This window comes from Numenius arquata, chromosome 15, assembly GCF_964106895.1.
Source record: "Numenius arquata chromosome 15, bNumArq3.hap1.1, whole genome shotgun sequence".
NCBI classification, from domain to species: domain Eukaryota; kingdom Metazoa; phylum Chordata; class Aves; order Charadriiformes; family Scolopacidae; genus Numenius; species Numenius arquata.
In genome coordinates this window covers 1,076,798-1,097,020 of record NC_133590.1, presented here as the reverse complement: position 1 = coordinate 1,097,020, position 20,223 = coordinate 1,076,798, and the positions used below count along the sequence as shown (strand labels likewise).

The 20,223-nt window shown below is 36.8% G+C and overlaps 1 protein-coding gene across 1 annotated transcript in view; it reads left to right on the top strand.

Annotated features, from left to right (window-relative positions):
• LOC141472108 (adhesion G protein-coupled receptor A3-like) overlaps positions 1 to 20,223 on the top strand; it is a 283,689-nt gene that overhangs the window by 113,706 nt on the left and 149,760 nt on the right. The window contains exons 5-6 of the mRNA XM_074158920.1: positions 2,052 to 2,123; positions 2,891 to 3,054. Of these exons, the coding sequence (XP_074015021.1) occupies positions 2,052 to 2,123; positions 2,891 to 3,054 (236 nt within the window). The remainder of the gene's footprint in view (positions 1 to 2,051; positions 2,124 to 2,890; positions 3,055 to 20,223) is intronic.

The window sequence follows — 20,223 nt, the reverse complement described above, 5'->3', positions numbered from 1 at the left end:
GATGTTCTGTTTGGTTTGCTGTATGAAGTATTTAAGGGGAAAGCTGGGATTTGCATCAAATCAGGAATATTGTCATACTGTATTGGAGTAAGGCAGAGAAAAGAAAAGAAAACCCTGTATTTCTGCCTTCTGGCTGCCATCCGTGCAAGACTGGGCAGATTGCTTTCCCCCATCCTTCAGTTCATCATGATCTCCCTCTGTCATTAAGTTTATACTACTGTAGCTGCTTTCATATTATTGGAGCCACTTCTGATTTACTTCAGTGTAAATGTCAGGGTTATCAGTTTCTGATTTAGTCCGTTATATGTCCAAGTTCACTGAGCTGCTTCAGCATATGCCTCGTTACGGCTTATGTCCAATAAGCACATGATTAGATCCATTTTAATTTTAAGTAAAGAGGTAACTGAGTCTTTGTAAAATGCTCAATATTTTTAGTTCCTGTTGATAAATCTAAAATATTAAGAGTATAGAAATAGGTAGCTACAAGCAAACATTCATTTCCACCTATAGACATACCCACACTTGAAGAGATACTGGAAAGCCCTTCCATTTTCAAGAGCTTTGAGCCACGACTGTATTAAAGGCCCACTGTTAAACTAAATCTTAACAATGAATCCAATTATATCAACACATCTCATCATCACTCAATATAATGAGAAATAATTTCACTTAACATTACTGAGCCAGTTTATTTTTCTGTATTAGTAGAATTTTGCTTTGAAGTACCATGAAAATTCAGTGTTTAAAGTTCATTTTCTTTTTTTTTTCATTATTTCAGTGGTGAAAAATATGTACAAAGTTAAGATTATTTATTGTTTCAAGAATGCTCCATAACTTTCTTAAAATAATTTATAAATTAGCAATATTCTCTCTTATTTCTTGAATTCATTGATCCATATGTATCTGTACAGATTTCTGTAGAAAGCGTAATTCTTGAGGGGTTTTTTCTTCCTCCCTTCATGAAGCTGGTTCAGATTTTTACAGCTTGCTAGATTTCTCACTGGTGCAATATTGGTCATGATCTGAATTTATATCTTCGGTTTAGTATACGCTCTTTACTTTGTAGACATAAGAGAAGTAAAATCAATTATTATAAAAACATCATTTTTAATGAAAAAGTAATGAAACCATTTTCTTTGCAATATATATTTTTTTCTATATGTAACAACAAATCTCCAGTGAAGAGATCTGACATTTCACTGATAGCTGAAACTTTGTAGCCATCCTTGAATTCAGACATGTAGGCTTTGGACACTGGCTAGGAAGGAACATATATCAGTATTTCAAAAGTAGATTATTCATATGCTGTGAAATGTTAATCTTGGATACTGCACTAATTTTTCAGTTTACTGGTAGAGAAAAAGACAGTATTACTTGACGTTAACCATTTACCTTTTATACTATGAAGGCACTGGTGGACCAATGCTGTTAAACTAGGCAAAATTAAACTGCATCCATTTGCAAGTATTCAACCTAATCCATCCAGCCATCAGGACAAGAAATAGTAAAACAGTAGTTAAAATGGAAATGTCCTTAGTTTAAAGATGGGAAAAATCAGTTTGTTTAAAGTCCTTTGTAATAAAATTATTTGTGTAGTTACTTTGAAAACTCATTACTGTTTTAAGGAATTGCTTAAATTCTTCTGAGCATTACTAAATTAAGACACTGGTTTTATTTCTTTACCTTGAAGTAGCATTCAACATATACTATAAAAATACAACATAGGTCTCACTGACTATTCACTGTATTAAATTAAATTCTAGAATATTATCTTCTAGAGTTCTATTCTATTAAATATGTAGAAATTTTCCTGTTTATTAGACTAAGTGAATTGTGTGTATACCTGCTGGGAAAATAAAAGAAGTAAAAGTGTATGATTTGATTTGAATATTGCTGTCATGTAGGAAAAAGGAATGTACAAATTTAATTATGTTTCTACTGTTGTCAAGGAAGCAGAATTTCTTAATTAGCATTGGGAAAATTATACTCTATAATAATTTTGCTTTTTTCTTGTATTTGTTGTAACTGACTGCAAATGGTTTTTTTTCTAGGAATTTGTCAGGGAATATTTTTTCAAGTCTCATGGATGGACTTTTTTCTGAGCTTCTAGCTCTGAAAGCACTGTAAGTATCATTCCTTATGTTTGGAAATCTGAAATATTCAAGAAAAACATTAGAATAGACACAGAGGTGAATATGAAGTCAAAGAGGATTGTGTCTAGCAATGCATTCTAAATGTAAAATATACAGTATTTTGTCATCGATTGTCTGTCTCTGTTGATGAGCTGCCACCTTCTACCTGTCCCATTGAAATGGATAGTGCTGACAACTTGACCCTCTTTCTGACTAGCCCAGTCTAGCCGTCCTGATGAGCATCCTTGTTTACTTGTCCTTTATATTCTTCTAGCTTTCCACGTTTTCATGTGTTACATCATATATGAACTCTAAATACACAAAAACACTCATCTTAAATATTTTTTCCTGGAATTATAATAACAATTCCCAGTTATTTATATTAAATGTACTTCTCTGAGACTTAAAAGTGTATACTGGATGCTCCCATAGCCAAGTTTCTACTTGAAAGAGTTTTTACTAAGTGGAAATATGTTTTAGTATGACTTTCTACAGTAGCACATACTCAAATTTAATTCAGTAGTCAGTGACACTGTTCTGTAACCAAAACCAGAATTTTGGCATAATGTCTTGGAAGTCATCAACAGTGGGACAATGTGTATTAGTTGCCTCAGGATATCTTTATAATTATACACTCATAGTTATGTGTCTATCTAGAAATAGTTCTCTTTGGAATTTGATAATTTGAATCTAACGGAAGAAAGTATGTTTATGAAAATTGCACGTATACCAATTGTGATCTTTCTTTGTCTTTCCAGACATTTCAACACCGATTCACTCATTTGTGACTGCAATCTAAAATGGGTCTTGCAATGGGCCAGAAATGCTTCAGTTCGAATAGCCGAGGAAACAGTTTGCGCTTACCCCAGTGCTTTACAAGGACTGTCATTTCGTAACCTGAAGGAAAACCAGCTGATATGTGGTGAGCTGTAGTCTCATTTAGCATTGCAAACTGAAGTGGAACCCAGAGAAAATATTAAAAGGCAGAAAAATATGCCCAAAAAAAAGAGTAATAAATCAGACTTGCTTATAGGCACAAGAAATTCAGGTATATGGCACAGACAACAGAACTAAGATTGAAAGAGAATGGAAAAAAATACAAGTTTCTTATTTCATATAAAATAACACATAAATATATATGAAGAACACCACTGTCCTGTCTATATATTAGGTAACGTGATTATGATTTAAAACATTAACCCATGATGGTAGCTCTGCATAGTGTACTGCATGAAACTGAGGATTGCTACAAGGATTTATAGAATGTTCCTTTCAAGTTAAATCTCTGACAGTGTGGCATAAACGTCAGATTTCATTCTTGTATTTTTCATTTTTATAAACCTGTAACTATACATTTTAGCACTGTGTCCTGGGGATGAATAGAATTTTTACAGAGTGCTTCCATTAGGTGAATTCTGTATTTGAAGATCTATAAGTAAATCGCTTTGGAAAAGATTTTCCACCATAGCAAACATAATGGGTATGGTGTGAGGAAGCAAACAAAAAAATATGGATGAGTAAAGAAAATTCATCTCACACTGAACACTATCTAGCAAAGAGCAGACTAAACCAGAGGTTTTAAGTGTGTCACATACTGCAGAAAAACATCATTGCCTAAGATGATGCTGGTGGGTTCCATAATCAAACGTATAATTTCACACAAATTTGATTAATCACAGAATCTTTGAATCTTTGGCTTTCTTGAATAACAGAAAATGGCTGGGATGGTGTCTTTACTAATGTCTTACAGAAACAAAAGGAAAGTCACACTTTTACCCTAATAGCCACAAGAGGAATGATGTATGTTGCTAACACATTTATAGCAGAAGGGATATCAGAGTTGACAGGAGTAATAAAAAAAATTGGTTTTCACAGCAAATAAAGATGTTTACAAGTTGGGAGAGATGTAAAAGGATATGAATACCAGCTACAGATGGTCCATTGGCTGAATTGTTAAAGAAGAACAGATACCTGTCTGGAGGCAAATAAGGAATGAGCTCTTGTGAGCGAAAGGCAGAGAAGTTTCCAGTAGTCTGTATTGCTGAACATTTGGAAGCCTGCAATGCTTCTCAAATATCAAGCTGCCATTTTATAGACACCCAGCATGGACATCTTCATAGAGATCCATTTCCCAGCAGGAAAAGTCCTTCTTCTTAAAATGCTGGAATGATCGGAAGAATTGATTAAGGACTGTTAATTGATATTTCCAGGTTGCCAATGAATATGAGCCTGTGAATTTTACAGAGGAAATGAAAGCAATTTCTCAGAATTTCATACTTTATTTCCTAATAGGACTCTTTACCACACCTCTGATACAGAATTTACAATGCCCATCTAGTTCTCACTGCTATTTATAATGTCCACAGAATACTTGACAAGGTTTGTAATGACTGCCAATAGCTTGACACTGCTTTTAATATCCACAGAGAGCTTTAGGGTGGTTATATTGGCTGAGCCTTCCACCAGCTCTGTAACGTCTGCCAGGTACCTCACAGCGCTCATAGTATCTGTTGGGCAGCTCACGATGCCCACAACATTTAGCAATTTCATTTTCAGTAACTTAATTTGAACTTAGGCATAATAGAAGGCTGTCTGGCACCAAAATAATAACTGCTATTGAGAACGTTTTAGAAATTATATGTGTTGAAATATGCATAAAGCTAATCAAATCAAGCATAACCTAAAGAAAATATTTAGTGATTTAAAAATTAAAATCTCCTGCATCTCCCGTCCTGTCAGACACTTGTATTTATAGTTACTGATCTTCCTTCTACATGCTAGAAGATGTCATGAGGTATCACAGTAACAAGATGAGAAAAGAGAAGAAGAATGGAAGGGAAAAAATACAAATAGAAGGGAAATGGCAAAGATCTTTGCAGGCGAGGTAGGGAATAAACCAAAAAGTCAAAGTACGTGGAGAGGAAACTAGACAGTAAAAAAATTTCTGAATAGCTACAGGGAGAAGTTTGCCATAAGCTTTTTACATTTATTTTATGTTTTGATGGGAGAAGAAATTATCTTTCAAATTTCTTTCTGGAAAACCTTCCTCATGCATCTGATAACTCATGACAGTCAAACTAGTCGCCCACTGAAAGCACTTTAAAACCTGCTTTGGGGATTTTTATAAGACTTATTTTAAGTAACTGCACTGTTTTGGAATTCACAGGGTTCTGCTTGTATATTTCATTAACAGCTTATAAAAGCTACTTAAATCTTCTATAACAAAAATCTCCAACTCTCAGGAATGTTCAGCTATAAAACAATTTTTAACAATTGGAAATAAGGCTGAAAAGTTAGTTTGGTGATAAAAGATAGTTTTGCCTTTGTCTTCTGCCTTAATTATGAGGGACTGCAGTGAATTCATAAAGGTATGGACAGAGTATCTTTGTGAAAAATGATTGTGGAATTGGCTTCATGCGGTGCCGTGTTACTGTTTCTGAATGACTCCAAATAAAACTCAATTTACAGGAGGAAAATTACGTTTTCCTGAATACCAGTGCTACAAATTCCACCTGAGGTCTGATAGGAGTCTGTGATTTTCCCTTGTGCACATCATCATCAGAAATGGATTCTGTAGGCCAAGTTCTTTACTCAGGAAAGACGTGTATGAGTTTTTGTCTTAACGGGATTACAAAAGATTGCTCTTAAAGATGGGATTTGATTATTTTCACTGATGAATGAGATGTTAGAATTTAGTTTCTCAGTCTCAAAGCTGTATTGATGCTATTGAACTAACAGTACTAAGTAGTAAAAGTTCAGTTGTTCTGCAAATTACAATTGACATATAGCTCCAATGAAACCTTTTTCTGTTAGAAAACATTGACTCATCAAAACAAATGTTTGGAAAAGTGCTGACTTTCTTGTCTCCCCCAATTAGATTTTATTTAAAGTTTATAAAGTAGTTGACATGATATCAATAATCATTAGATAAATGATTTGGCTGAAAGTGATGTAAGTATTTTCTAAATTATACAAAAAATATTGCAATGGTCAAAGTATAAAAATAAATATATAGTGCTTTAAGGCACTTTTATTCAGTTATTTCCACTCCAAAGAAAATGATCTAATTCTCCTGGAACAGAATATTGTTTCTCATGCAGGTCTCCTACAAATTAAAGTATCGCTTTTTTCATGTATGTTTTCTCTACAGATGTTTATAAATACGTAATTGGGACCTGTTTTTCATTAAAAAAGAAATTGTTTCAAAAGTAAGAAAATATAAAAGGATATTAAGAATTTTTATTTTTTTTGCTTAGTATTTGATGCATTTATACATAATAAATTGCATTTCTATTCCTTATCATTATGCATGTTTCTGTGCAGATAGTGGGTGGGTTTAGTTCTTTTCTTGGTGTCAGTAGCTTTTTGGGTTTATGCAGGCTACAGTCCTAATCTCGGTCATCATATTGCTGCCTGGACCTATAAAGCAGCCAGGTTAAAAGAACTAGATGTAGCATCTTGTCAGTTCTCAAGAAATTTAAATGTAGAGAGGAACCTAGATTTTTATGAGGTCACTTCTCTCTGCTCGACCAGATGGTTTGATACATATACATCCTCATAATCTCATCACAGCACTTTCAGACAAACTAGTTTTGTCACATGTTGCCCTTCCTGTTGCTGCCCTTACCTTTCCTAGCAGCCTGCTGTAAAGCAGCCTGGCAGTAAGCATGAGAAAACAATCTTTAACCATCTTGAATGGCTCTCAGTCCATGTTAGCAGAGCTCAGCCCCTTGTGTCTGACCCTTTCATGAGGAATTGGCTAAATGTAATCCCCCAAAACTATGTTTACCCTCTGTGTTGATGGAAAGCTACATACAAGTCTTTTTCTTGGAATACATGAATCAGTTGCTTGTATCTTTATTATGCTTCTGCACTGAATTTTTCTGTTTCCCACTTCCTTATTTGCTGTCTTCTACTGAATGTGAGAAAATCTCTTTGCACATTGAAATACTTTAGGGCAAGAGAACAAGAGCTAAAACAAGTTCTAAAATATGGCATTATTTATTCACCTGTATTTTGCACATCTCTGAAAAACCCATGTCGTTGCAATAATTACAATCAACAACGGCAGACAGACAATTAGCAGAACTAGCATTAATGCATGTTCTTCTTATATCATCCTCAGTCAAGAAACTTCCAGAGTAAGGGTACAGACATAAACTGAAATGTTAGATACATTCATTTTAAGATGCAGTCTCAGGGCAAAATATGGTGGAAATAGAATTTGAAAGCATAGGGTAACAGCAAACAAAATATTGCAGCTGAGTCATTTTCTGTTCTTGTATTAACATGGCTGAGATAGCATCTCTTCTTGTGTAGTGTGTTATCTACCTTAATGGGAGTAAGATGGCATTCCTACGTTCAGGAGCCTGTTTTTCAGAGGCTCTGAGTATCCAGAAGATGGTTTTGAATTCTGTTGTTGCTCTGGGTGCTCCACATTCATGAAAATCAACTGTAATGGCTAGCTTAGAGGGGTTGTTACATTGTTATTTTGAAAGTATGTATTATGACAAAATACATGTATTTCATTGACGGGTAGTGCACCCATTGGTTGTGATTAATAGAATTGTAAATATTTACATCAAAATTGTAGTGAGAAATTGTTTGGGTTGGTTCATAATTTACTCATAGCTTTAATAGTCAATTAGGACTTTCACTATGGATGACAGGGAATGAGTACTCAAAATACATAACTGGAGTTTTATCTGTGTAAGATCGGTATGATTAGGTTTCTAGCATGCCTTAGGGGGCTATCTCCTGAGAAAAGTGTTAACACTGAAGAAGAATAAAAATCCATCCTACTGAAAACAGAGGTGAGAAAGAATGGAATAGCTACAGGTTGTGAGTGTCCAACAGTGTTTGAATTATTACTCAGTCTCTGAACTCTGTAAACTACCTCAGTTAAAGTGTTAGCTCATGAGTGAAATTAGCAACTTGTGACTCGTATAATATTATTGAAATACACTTTTTTGATATAATAGACTCCCTCCTTAGGAGAGGTACTTCAAAGGGAGGAATACAAATGAAAGGGATAAATCATTTTGTGGCTTCTGTGTTCTACAATACAATTCATTAAATGTTTCATAGAAAATGTAAATAATATATTTGGAGGGCATGTAGTTGTTAGGGAATTGGTTGTACTTAACCCACACCTTGCACAGAATCACGGAATCACAGAATTGTCAGAGTTGGAAGGGACCTCTAGAGATCATCTAGTCCAACTCCCCTGCTAAAGCAGGGTTGCCCAGAGCACATCACTCAGGGCTGCATCCAGGCGGGTGTTGAAAATCTCCAGGGAAGGGGACTCCACACCCTCCCTGGGCAGCCTGTTCCAGGGCTCTGTCACCCTCACCAGAAAGAAGTTTTTTCTCATATTTAAATGGAACTTCCCATGTTCCAGCTTGTGCCCGTTGTAGTTTGCCTCACTTCACTGAGAATCAGAGTATTCATCCTCTAAAGGAGCAGAGTCAGGTTAAAACATGAGCACTTTCTGCTCTGACACTCCGTACTTGTTAACACTGAAACTGGCACAAAGCAAAAAAGGAGTACATTTATATTCTTTATGCACTTTTCTACTTGCGTTCTTATGGATTTCTTGACCATTTTAAGATTTAATCTCTTATATAATAGGTATGAAGTACTTTCATCCTTACTTACCTACTCTTACCTTACCTACTCCTACTTATCCTTACTTACTAGCTCACTCTCTGGAATTCTTACCATGAGCAGAACATTAAGGCATGTTTCTCTTGGGCCACGTGAAGCTCCCTAGTCTATTTTCATAAGTAATTTTTTTGCAATCTTACCTAAAATACTACAAAAATTCAGAACTTTCAAGATATTTTAAATCAATTACAGCAATACCGTCGGGGAAAAAAAATAGAACATTTTCTTTTCTATACTACTTGTATAAAGTACTTTCATTTTCTGAAGAGGCTTTTTTTTTTCTTGACGTATATTCTTAAAATGCAGCATGGCTTTAACTGTTTTCTCAGCAATGGTGGAATAGCGATGTTTTAGATGCTAGATATATTGAAATGTCCTTATAATTTTACCTGATGTGTTTGCACATCATTTCCTCTTCATCCCTAGCAGAGTAAGTCTGTTTCCACTGTGCAATAGTAAGATCTTTTAAAGAAATATGTACTTTTAAATGCCAAAAATAGAAAAAAAAAAATTTATATTGGGAAAGTCTATCTTTGAAAGGAGACTTTTTCAAAAATTAACTTTAATCCTGAAATTCACTGAATGCATTCAGCTTCATTCTGCATCAGCTTTTAAGAATCCTGTCAAATATTTTGCGCTAGGGATCATAGAATCATAGAATCATAGAATGGCTAGAGTTGGAAAGGACCTTAAAGATCATCTAGTTCCAACCCCCCTGCCATGGGCAGGGACACCTCTCACTAGAGCAGGTTGCTTAAAGCCCCATCCAGCCTGGCCTTGAACACTTCCAGGGATGGGGCATCCACAACTTCCCTGGGCAACCTGTTCCAGTGCCTCACCACCCTCACTGTAAAGAATTTCTTCCTTATATCTAATCTAAATCTCTTCTCTTCCAATTTAAAACCATTGCCCCTTGTCCTGTCACCACTCTTCCTGACAAAGAGTCCCTCTTCAGCTCTTCTGTAGGCTCCCTTCAGGTATTGATAGGCTGTTATAAGGTCTCCCCGGAGCCTTCTCTTCTCCAGGCTGAACAACCCCAGCTCTCTCAGTCTGTCTTCATAGGAGAGGTGCTCCATCCCTCTGATCATCCTCGTGGCCCTCCGCTGGACCCGTTCCAACAGGTCCACGTCCTTTCTGTGTTGAGGACTCCAAAGCTGGACACAGTACTCCAGGAGGGGTCTCACGAGCGCAGAGTAGAGGGGCAGAATCACCTCGCGAGACCTGCTGGCCACACTTCTCCTGATGCAGCCCAGGACACGGTTGGCTCTCTGGGCTGCCAGTGCACACTGCCTGCTCATGTTGAGCTTCTCATCCATAAGCACTCCCAAGTCCTTCTCCTCGGGGCTGCTCTCCAGCCATTCTCCACCCAACTTGTATTTGTGCCTGGGGTTGCCACGTCCCAGGTGCAGGACCCTGCACTTGGCTTGGTTGAACTTCATGCAATTTGCACGAGCCCACCTCTCCAGCCTGTCTAGGTCCCTCTGGATGGCATCCCTTCCCTCCAGCGTGTCAACTGCGCCACCGAGCTTGGTGTCATCAGCAAACTTGCTGAGGGTGCACTCTATCCCACTGTCCATGTCACCGACAAAGATGTTAAACAGTACTGGTCCCAGTACCGACCCCTGCGGAACACCACTCGTTACTGGCCGCCACCTGGACATTGAGCCATTGATTGTAACCCTTTGGATGCGGCCATCCAGCCAGTTCCCTATCCACCGAGTGGTCCATCCATCGAATCCATGAGTTTCCAATTTTGAGACCAGGATGTCGTGCGGGACAGTGTCAAATGCTTTGCATAAGTCCAGATAATAAGTCCAGGATGCTGAATTTGAAATGAAATTTGGGGTTTCTTTTTTCATATAGTGACAGAAATTAATTATCTACATTGCCTTTCGAGTTTTAAAATGGTAATTGTATACATCTGCACATAGATCATTCTTAAAAGTTTTCTTTCCTACATGAAATATGTTGCAATAACAAGTACTGGCTCAAAGTTAACAAGGAACCTTTTTTCTTTATTTATTTCTCTCATAGTACACAAAATTTTATTTGGTCTCTTTTGCTATTTACTTAAACTTAGCAATGAGCTTGAGATTATTGTTTCAACCATTTCTTTCTTCATTTACAAGTCATTCTTACTACATTAACACAATGTAAATATTGAACTGTGGGGTTTTTTCAGTACGTAGTAACTGACTAAACTCAGAATCTCAAATACAAAGAGTGATGGATTAATTATCCGGATTTAGATTCCAGTTGTGCAGTTTCTTGGCAGCCTACAGATAGCCTGCTGCATTCATGCGGAGCATTATTGTCTTCGAGAATATGCGGGATCAAGACTTCGGCTCCAATTCTGCAGGGAGTGCCTAATCATATGAATAGGTCTAATTATATTGGAATAGGAATATTCCCGTAAGTAACCTTTCAGAGGTTTAGGCTTTGCAAGATATGGATAGTGATACAATTAGCTGTAGTTAAATGCTCTTGCAATTGTTTCTATTTTACAGTGTTAGCAATACAGGATTTTCTTTAATAACAAAATATGGATAATAACAGAATGCCTATAAATCAAATAATGCAACTACATTTTGCATCTTTCAAAGATAGGTGCCGTAGATTCATTTTCTATCAGAGATAAGTGGCCCATTTTAAATATCAAAGTTTTCAATAGATAAACATTTGGCATTATGAACCATCAATGCTCTAACCTTTTGGCTCCAAATTCCAGATTTCTTATATGAATATGATCAGTCTCAAACTGGAAAAGAAAAAAAAAAAGTAATAGGGTGGCCTATTTTTAATATTAAACATCATTATCTAATTTCTTTAGTGGTAATTTAGAACACTGCTGAAAGGTTGCAGGCACAAAATTAGTAACACTTAAAACTTATAAAACTGAAATAAGAGACGTATTAAAATGGTCATTTGAGAAACTTAAAGGACTTACTACTATGTGTTTTCTTGCATCTGTGCTCATACATGAAAATATAGTTCAACAGAACTTTTCACCCCCAAAATCTTGGTGATTTAGGTACTAGAAACGTACCCTTTTTTTTTTTTTCTTCCCGTAGCTTACTCTTAAACTACGTCAACAGTTTTTAACGTACAGTTTTGTGTGATTTTCCACATTGTCTTTGCCTGCTTGTTCCAAAAAGCATGCAAAATAACTAAAGGAAAATTTAGCTAACATAGTGAGGAGACTATCAGCAAAACAAAGCTTCTTCAATCTTCAAAACTGCCCTTTGATACTTGACTGGCCGTCTCTAAAAGTGACGTCTCTAAAAGTTTTGCTCATGAGCAAAACAATAGTAAGACAGCCAGCCTTGACGAAGCCCCATGGAGTATCCCAGAAGATATATTCTTTATTCTTAACATGGTAACATGTACATTAAAAGACTAGGGTTAAATTTCATAGTGGTAATTCCTAGATAAAATCATATAAGCTTCTTTGCCAAACTTGTGGTAATATTGTCCCACTAACAGCACTGATTAGTTTATTGTAAGTAATCTTAATTGTTCTCATGGGAAAGTTCCCTATAAAGCCTCCATCCTAACATCCTCTGTTCTAATTAAATTGAGTATACCATAGTGATATTTCACATTTTTATAGCACATTTCATCATACAGCACTTTCTTTAATATATGTATAAAAATGGCTGTAGAGAGCAGCAGGTTCTGACAGTGTCAGCTGGGCTGAGAGGAGTTCGGAATGGAAAAATTTCATACAAGGATTGGGATGAGCTCTTACTTCAACAGACCTGTCACTTGTTCAGCATCTTTTATGGCTTTTATATTTCTTTTTCGTTTGGTGTTCTTGCAATATAGATGGCTACTCATGCAGCCTGCTGCACTCTGGGCTATTAAGGGCAATCACTGCCACTCTTGAGACCTTTCTGCTGCCAGAATTCCTTGCTCTAAGTGTGTAGTAATTATACGAAAATAAAAAGAAGGTGGCTAGTGGTACTTAAGGTTTGGAAGAATGAGTGCTACCACTGCATTTCCCAGGCAGATAAAGCTAATCAATGTATTTTGTAGAGCTAGGTGTTTTATCCTTGCCACTGCTCAGCCATTTTTATTAACTACAAGTTGTAGTGAGTGTGCACAGCCTGCTGGCTTGCTTGCCATAAGGATAATTTGAGTAATCAAAATTAGCTTTCTAGCAATGGCTTCTGACTCTTGCCAGTGAAGGAATTTTGTGTTGATGAATCTTCCAATACCATAGCTGTCAATATGTCACACTCTTCAAGTTTCGGGATGTGGCAAGTAATCAAATGCTCCCCAGCTTCTAAAGTAGACTTCTGGGAAAATTTGAAAACAAGAAATTTAAAAGTGGCAGCAGCTTTATTTGATAAGAAAGTAACCGGTGATGAAATAACTCTTTCCCCATTCTTTCAAATTCTGCTAGCTATGCCAATGCAAGACATTGGTTTAATTTTGCCTGTGTGCAAATAATATATTTGATTAATTGATTAAGTGGAATGAAATCTTGAATTTCCTATTGTGGAAATTTTTCAAGTAGCTGTTGCCATTTTGCAAATTAATGTTATGATATTTGGCATTTATGTTAAATGATATAAACTGAAACCTGCTACCTCTGTTATTTCTCTACCTCTGCTTTCCTACCAAGTAAATCACTACTATCATCAGTAAATAAGAAAGTGTTTTTCCACTTCTCCCTCCCTTAAAATGGTTGTAATGGACACAACACACATCAGGCCTTAGACCCAGTGCAAAATTGATAATTTATTTTCACAGGGGTTTATAAATTTTGGGAAAATTTGAAAGGAAAACAGGTTAAATAACTTTGTCATGGCTGGACCTGTCATCCACCTGCTGAGTGCTGGCTGAGACCTGCATGACTTGGATTTGCTAAAAGTGACTAGTTTTGAATTGTACTTTTTCCAGCTCAGCCTTCCTTAGTTTCTACATGGGTATATCTTATTTTAATTAAATAATTCTGAGAAATTATGGAATCTAAGTGCTTCTCAGTATGTGGCATCCAAAGCTATGACTGTAGCTCTTCTTGGCGTAACTGCACTGAATTTAATCTTCTGTTTTGTAGATATGGAGTATATTTATAAGGTTAGTTAACCCAGATAACTGAAGCACCAGTAGCAGTGGACTGTGACAGCCTGGGCTTGTCATACTTCTAACTCAGGATAAATCCTGAGATTGCTACTTTTGTTGAGCTCCCTACCACAGCACCTGCATTCTTATCAGTGCCCCAGTCACCGACTCTGCTGTGCCTGCTCAGGAGACATGCACCCTATCTCTCTCTTTTTCTCAGCTTTGATGGCTTTACAGAAATTTGCAAAAGTAAAGAGCAATACAAAGTTGGTTCCTTAAAGTAACAACAAACATGTCTGAAACCTTCTGCTTTGGTTAGCAGTTACCATTTCAGTGTAGCACTTAGGATTACAAAATAAACATAAACCTGTGATTTAATTATGAGATGCTCAAAAAAAAAAAAACCATCTACTTTATGTCCCTGTCTGAAAAGCATGTATGAGGGTGAAAGAGACTGATTGATAAACTGGTGTGGAATATGCCTTGCCTGCCAGCATTATGAAGTTGGTGGAAATAAGAAGCTATTACACAAACAGAACTCCACTTTTTTCTCCAGTGAGTGGTAAATGAATATGATACAAAGCTTTCTTGTCCCAAGCCCAGAAGACTTTTCTTTTCTTTATGTGTTTAATACATGTTGGCATCTGTATTTTCTTGATATTATGTTAAAATTGGAGCCAGGCAAAGCCCTTATTAAAACTGAAGCTTGGCTCCAGTTCTGTATTCATTCCTGACTTCCTTGGCGTATGGCGCTGTCTGTGACCTTCTACACTAAATTTTTCGCTATTGTCAGCAAATTTTGCCGTACAGAAATTGGTATTGGGGTACTGGTACCTTCCCTTCTTGGCAAAGCTGGCCTTTGGAGCAGTTCAGATCACTCTTTTTTCTGTGGTTCCATTCAATAAATATCAACAGATATAATTTGCTGTGTCAGCAATTCAGTATTTTAACTTATGTTTTTCAATTTGTTTTTCCTCATCTGTCCTTTTTATCGGACAAGCTCCTTTACATTGTCCTCACTTCCAGCTTCCTGCCACTGTGCATCCATACACATTTCTTTCCCACTGAGATTGTAAACAAATATTAGAGCTCTAACTCACACTTTTGTCAGCAGGATGTGCCACACTGTCGGCACACTCAGTTCAAATAAAAAGCCCATTGGCAATACAATAAATCAAGTTATTAACAAGAAGCAAAATGCCAGCCTCTGGCTTTTTTCAGTCCCAAAAGCTTGTGGTGCACTGTAGGAAACTGAATTTCTACCAAGAGAGAGGCAGAAGTCAATGGTGTGTCCTGAGATACAAGCACTGCAATACTGCACTGATGTGTGGGCAACCTGGAGAAACCTGTGGATTTTCCTATTTCTGACTGTGTAGAAGCTGCCGGTTTCAAACAAAGCCAGTTAATGAGGGCCAGAAAACATATAGCAGAAAACTGTGTCTATGGTAAACTGAACAGCGGAATGCTCTAGTGTAGTAACCAGGATTATGAAGACAGGCTGAGAGAGTTGGGGTTGTTCAGCCTGGAGAAAAGAAGGCTCCAGGTAGACCTTGTAGCAGCCTTCCGGTACCCAAAAGGGGGCCTACAGGAGAGATGGGGAGGGACTCTTTATGTAGTGATGGGTTGGAAAAGGGTAGATTTAGATTAGATCTCAGGAAGAAATTTTTCACTGTGAGGGTGGTGAGAGCCTGGCCCAGGCTGCCCAGGGAAGTTGTGGATGCCCCATCCCTGGAGGTGTTCAAGGCCAGGCTGGATGGGGCTTTGAGCAACCTGGTCTGGTGGGAGGTGTCCCTGCCCAGGGCAGGGGGGTTGGAGCTAGATGGTCTTTAAGGTCCTTTCCAACCCAAACCATTCTATGATTCTATGATTATGCACTTAGTAGCTGTTTAGCCGTAGAGAGTTGTGCTGCCCGGGTTACAGTTTATGCAGAAGAAAGTGCAAAAAATGTAGCTGGAGGTAGGACACAGTTTCATTTTTCTCTCATCATATCTCCAGCACCTTGTGCTGGTCATGCTGGCCAATGATTAGCCAACTTTCTGAAACATTTAGACAAATCCACTGAGTGGACCAGCTTTTGCGCTTAGAGATTTGCTTTTGATCATTCACCCAGAAAACAGTAGCGCCCATTCACAAGTGCATACATTCGAAATGGGACATTCATTGTATGTTATGTCTTTACAAACATTTGTATTCCATGTATGTCCAGTGACAGCAGTATTTCCTTCACATTCTTCTCCTTTCCATCTTTTTAAACAGTAAACAAAAAAGCAGGCCAAAATTAGAAGGAAAATTGAACTATTTTTAAAATCTCAAGAACAGAATTATAAGGAAAAAGGCAGAAAGTATTTAATGTGTGTGCATGTGTGTGAGATAAATTGTTTTATAAAGATATTAAGGGGTATATGCATTGGAACATTTCCTTGGAGCTTCAGTGCAGCTTGCTGTTTTTCTGTTTTAGCTAATGGTTATTAAAATAATTTCTATTTTCTTTTTCAACTTTCTCTAAGTCTTGGGGCACGGCATGCATTAAAATGTTCACGGATATCCTTTCTGTGAGAAGGACTCTTAAGTGATATTCTAATTCAGTGGTATTTGTGTAACCTGATTCCTCCACCTCAGTATTCTAATATTCCAGTCCTCAGTATCCTAGTCTAGAGCTAATATGAAATACAAGACTGGATAGCATAAAGAATCTGGCCTTCAGTCAACAAAACCCTTTTCTGCTGAGAAGTGAAAGATAAAGATGTAATTACTGTAATGACGGGTTAGACCTTTAGATTCATTCTGCAATCAGTGATTCCTGTAGTGCTCTGCTGCAATCATGGTTTAGTGCTGACTAGAGAGACAAGACAGGTAAAGACTGTAAAACGCTCCAGCAGCCCGTGATCTAAATGCTTACAGGAGAGTCACACCTCTCATCTGCAGGTGGTGGTGCTGGCTCCAAACTCGAGGGCAGCAGAGTGGATAGTCTTTAAAGGAGAGTCTTGGAATATTTTTCACATGTGTAAAAAATTAAATGAATAAAATCCCCCATAATTAGTCCCTCCTCTCCCAGGATACAATAGTAAACTGCAAATTATTTTTAATCTGTTGTGTCTGCCATACACAGACACACATGGACACACATATATATATGAGTATCAGAGATGATATGTATTTATTTCGTCTTTAGTAATCACATAATCAAAGGGAAAATTTCTCTTGTGCTAGGGATATGATTGCCAGAGCTGTTATGTTTCAAGTGCTGTCAAATCAATGCCCAAAATCTTTCCAAATACTTTCAAAATTTCTGCCTTTCTGACTTCTTACTTCTCAAAGTCGAGCTTGAAACTGTGTGTACAGCATTAGTAAATACTTTTATTTTTATTCTGAATTTGAAGGATCATAGGATTATGGATTTAAAATAAGTATTTCCAGCTGATGCTGATGGAACTATACAATAATTTTTTAGCTATTCAGGATCAAGGGTATTGGCCCTAATCCTGAAATTCTTATTGATGCCATTAATCCTTATATCTGTGAGCTGTGTCACTGAAGTCAACTGGAACTTTTGCTTGACTAATAGTTGCAGAATCAGCCTCAGTCATTTAAATTGTGGTTATCCCTGGAAAACAACTGAAGATTAGCTCTGGTAATCAATTTTTTATAGACATCACACAGATTAAAAGCAGATGTTTTATAGAAGTAGTTAAGTGTACCTTCCATGCTCTGCAAATGTCATAATCCCTAGAAATTTTACCAGTTTCACTTTGAAAATGAGTTCGAGCATTATTTGTCTATTTGACCAGTCCAAATATGTAAATTGTGAAAGGGTTCAGCTAGTCCAAAGGATATCCCAGCCTAATGGTAAATCAAAGGTATGTTTCGTTCACTTTGCATCTTTGTTAGCACTTAGAAGGATTTGCAAAGAAAAAGAAAATGAGCAGGTTGTTGATATGACTGATGTCAATCAAATTATCACTTTCTCCTTTTTTGATATGTTGCTGTAAAAAAAGGTTTCATTTACTTCTGATAATCGACAAAATCTATACAGAACACTTCATTCCCACTCCATGTCTGGGTTTGGTGATTCCCAACTCTGAGTAACGGAAATGATAACAGGAGAGCCTTCGAGACCGACTATAAAGGCAGAGATAAATTCAAAATTATAGTAGTATGCTATGTGCATATACCAGGCAAGTTATTTAGCTTAAGAAATATTGATACGGTGGTTTGCACTCTCACTACTTCATAGCCTCAGGATGCAATGTGTCACTCTGCATGATCCAAATCATTTGACAAGATACAATATCGTCAGTTAAAAATTACTGTATTCATGAGAACTATTTTATTTCTGTGAGTAGTATATATTGTTGTTGTACTTGTGACTGCTTAATTTTTCTGGACTCCACTTTCATAATCATTCCATTAATTTACAGCTAAATTTTCACACCATAACTTTTCCTTATATTCCATAATTAACTTCATAATGCAACACAAATCTTGCAACCTTTTGGAGAGGGAGGTTCTCTCCATCCTCTAGTAAAAACCTTTAATATAAATGACTGAGACCAAGCCTGTAGCTATTATGAGTGAGGTATTAATCTGGTTTACTTTCTCTTCTTTTAGTTAGAAGCCAAAGATCATATAAAAATACTATATATGTTTCAAGGAATTTTTAGTAATATATCCATGTCCAAAAATAGGCACAATCAGAAGATAAACTACAGGATGTATACACAAGAAAGGAGGCGTTTCTGAAGCCTGCCCTTTATAGTCACAGCAGACTTACAACATTTCAGTAAATAGTAGCTAGCCCCTTAATCCTCTGTGTCCCTCTCCCAAACAGCAACATCACATATTTGCTCTTGTGCAAATCCTGTGTATTGTGCTGGCCAGCGTTCTTACTCTATAAAAAAGTAGAAATGATCCCTCTCACTGTTTATACAAAGCAGGTGATGAACATACTGCTTAACTTTTAAATTCCCCAATAATATTGAGAGCCCAATGGTAGGTTTATAGATGCAGCTTCTCACAATTTAAGTGCTCCAAAGACAACATCTACGTGACATAAAGAAGCGCGTTAGGGTGGGATGCTGAGTAAGGAGAAGAACAAACACTACTGGTCGTACACAAATTTTAGCAATTGTAGAACTAGTGATTATGGCTTGCAATCTGGTTAGGCATGGTTAAGTTCATCTGTATTTACTATGGGCAATAAAGGATTTTGAGGAGAAAGCTTAAGGAAGTTGAAATCGTGAGCAGTGAAATGGAAAAAAAAAAGTGAAAAGTACTTGTCAGATAAATAGGTGTCTGAGACAGTGGTGCGAATGCAGAAGGGTGACCTTTTAACTGACAACCCTGTAGGCTGGCCAGATGTTAATGATGAGAGGCCTTTAAGTGAAAACAGAAGAAAAATATGGGAGAAGAAGATATACCTTAAAAATTCTCTTTCCTCTTCAAGGTAGAAGGGTTTCCAAGGTGCAAGACTTGTAGGCATTTTGCCTGAAATGAGATCGCAGCAGTGAAGTTATAAAGTGACCAAGGCTCAGTCAGTTGTTTTGGCATTGTAGGCTGAGGTGAAAAGGTTGTATTTTAGGAATTATTGTACAAGATGTTCATGGTAGTGTGTTCATCAATCACATAAGTGAGGCCTTTGTATTTTTATCACTTTTAGAATTTTGTGCAATGATAAAAAAGTATCAGATCGTAATTTTCTTCACTTTTCTAAGGAGACTATATGAGAAAAAAGAAAATAAGTCTTTCCTTTATTCCTTATCATCCCATAGAAGATGACCTTCTTTCTTTAGATGCAGAGCCTCTGTTTCTATTACCTTTCCTAAAATGCTCCTTTTCAATGTTCTGCTACTGATTTAAAGAAATAGCATTAATCTCACAACGTATAGAAATATTTTACAGAAATTGTGCTAAGGTAATTTCAGGATCTAGAAATAAAAGTGGAAGAAAACAAATGCTGTCTAGAGATTCAGTCTCTACAGGCACGGTAGGACTGAAGGATATAGCCTTCAATCACTGCCAAATCTATGAAATTAGCAGACTTTCATAAGTCCCAAAGATGCATATGCCTTCCAAATTTACAACACTGTTTATTTTTTAATTGTGTATAGGCATTTGGGTATGTGGTTATGGCAGATGTTTTTTGTAAGATTCTGCTTAGGATAAGAGTGTGCAGTAGTAGTATTATTAGGGTATTTCTTGGGGAAAGACAGGAGAGAGAAAATTCATAAAATAAAGACGGTAAAATGTACTCCACTACTAAAAAGTAGAAAAAGCTATTTAGATAAATATTTAATGTTGAGTAAACATCTAGAGAGTAAAGATGACTTGTGGAAGAGGCAGAAGGAATAGGGAAAGGGAA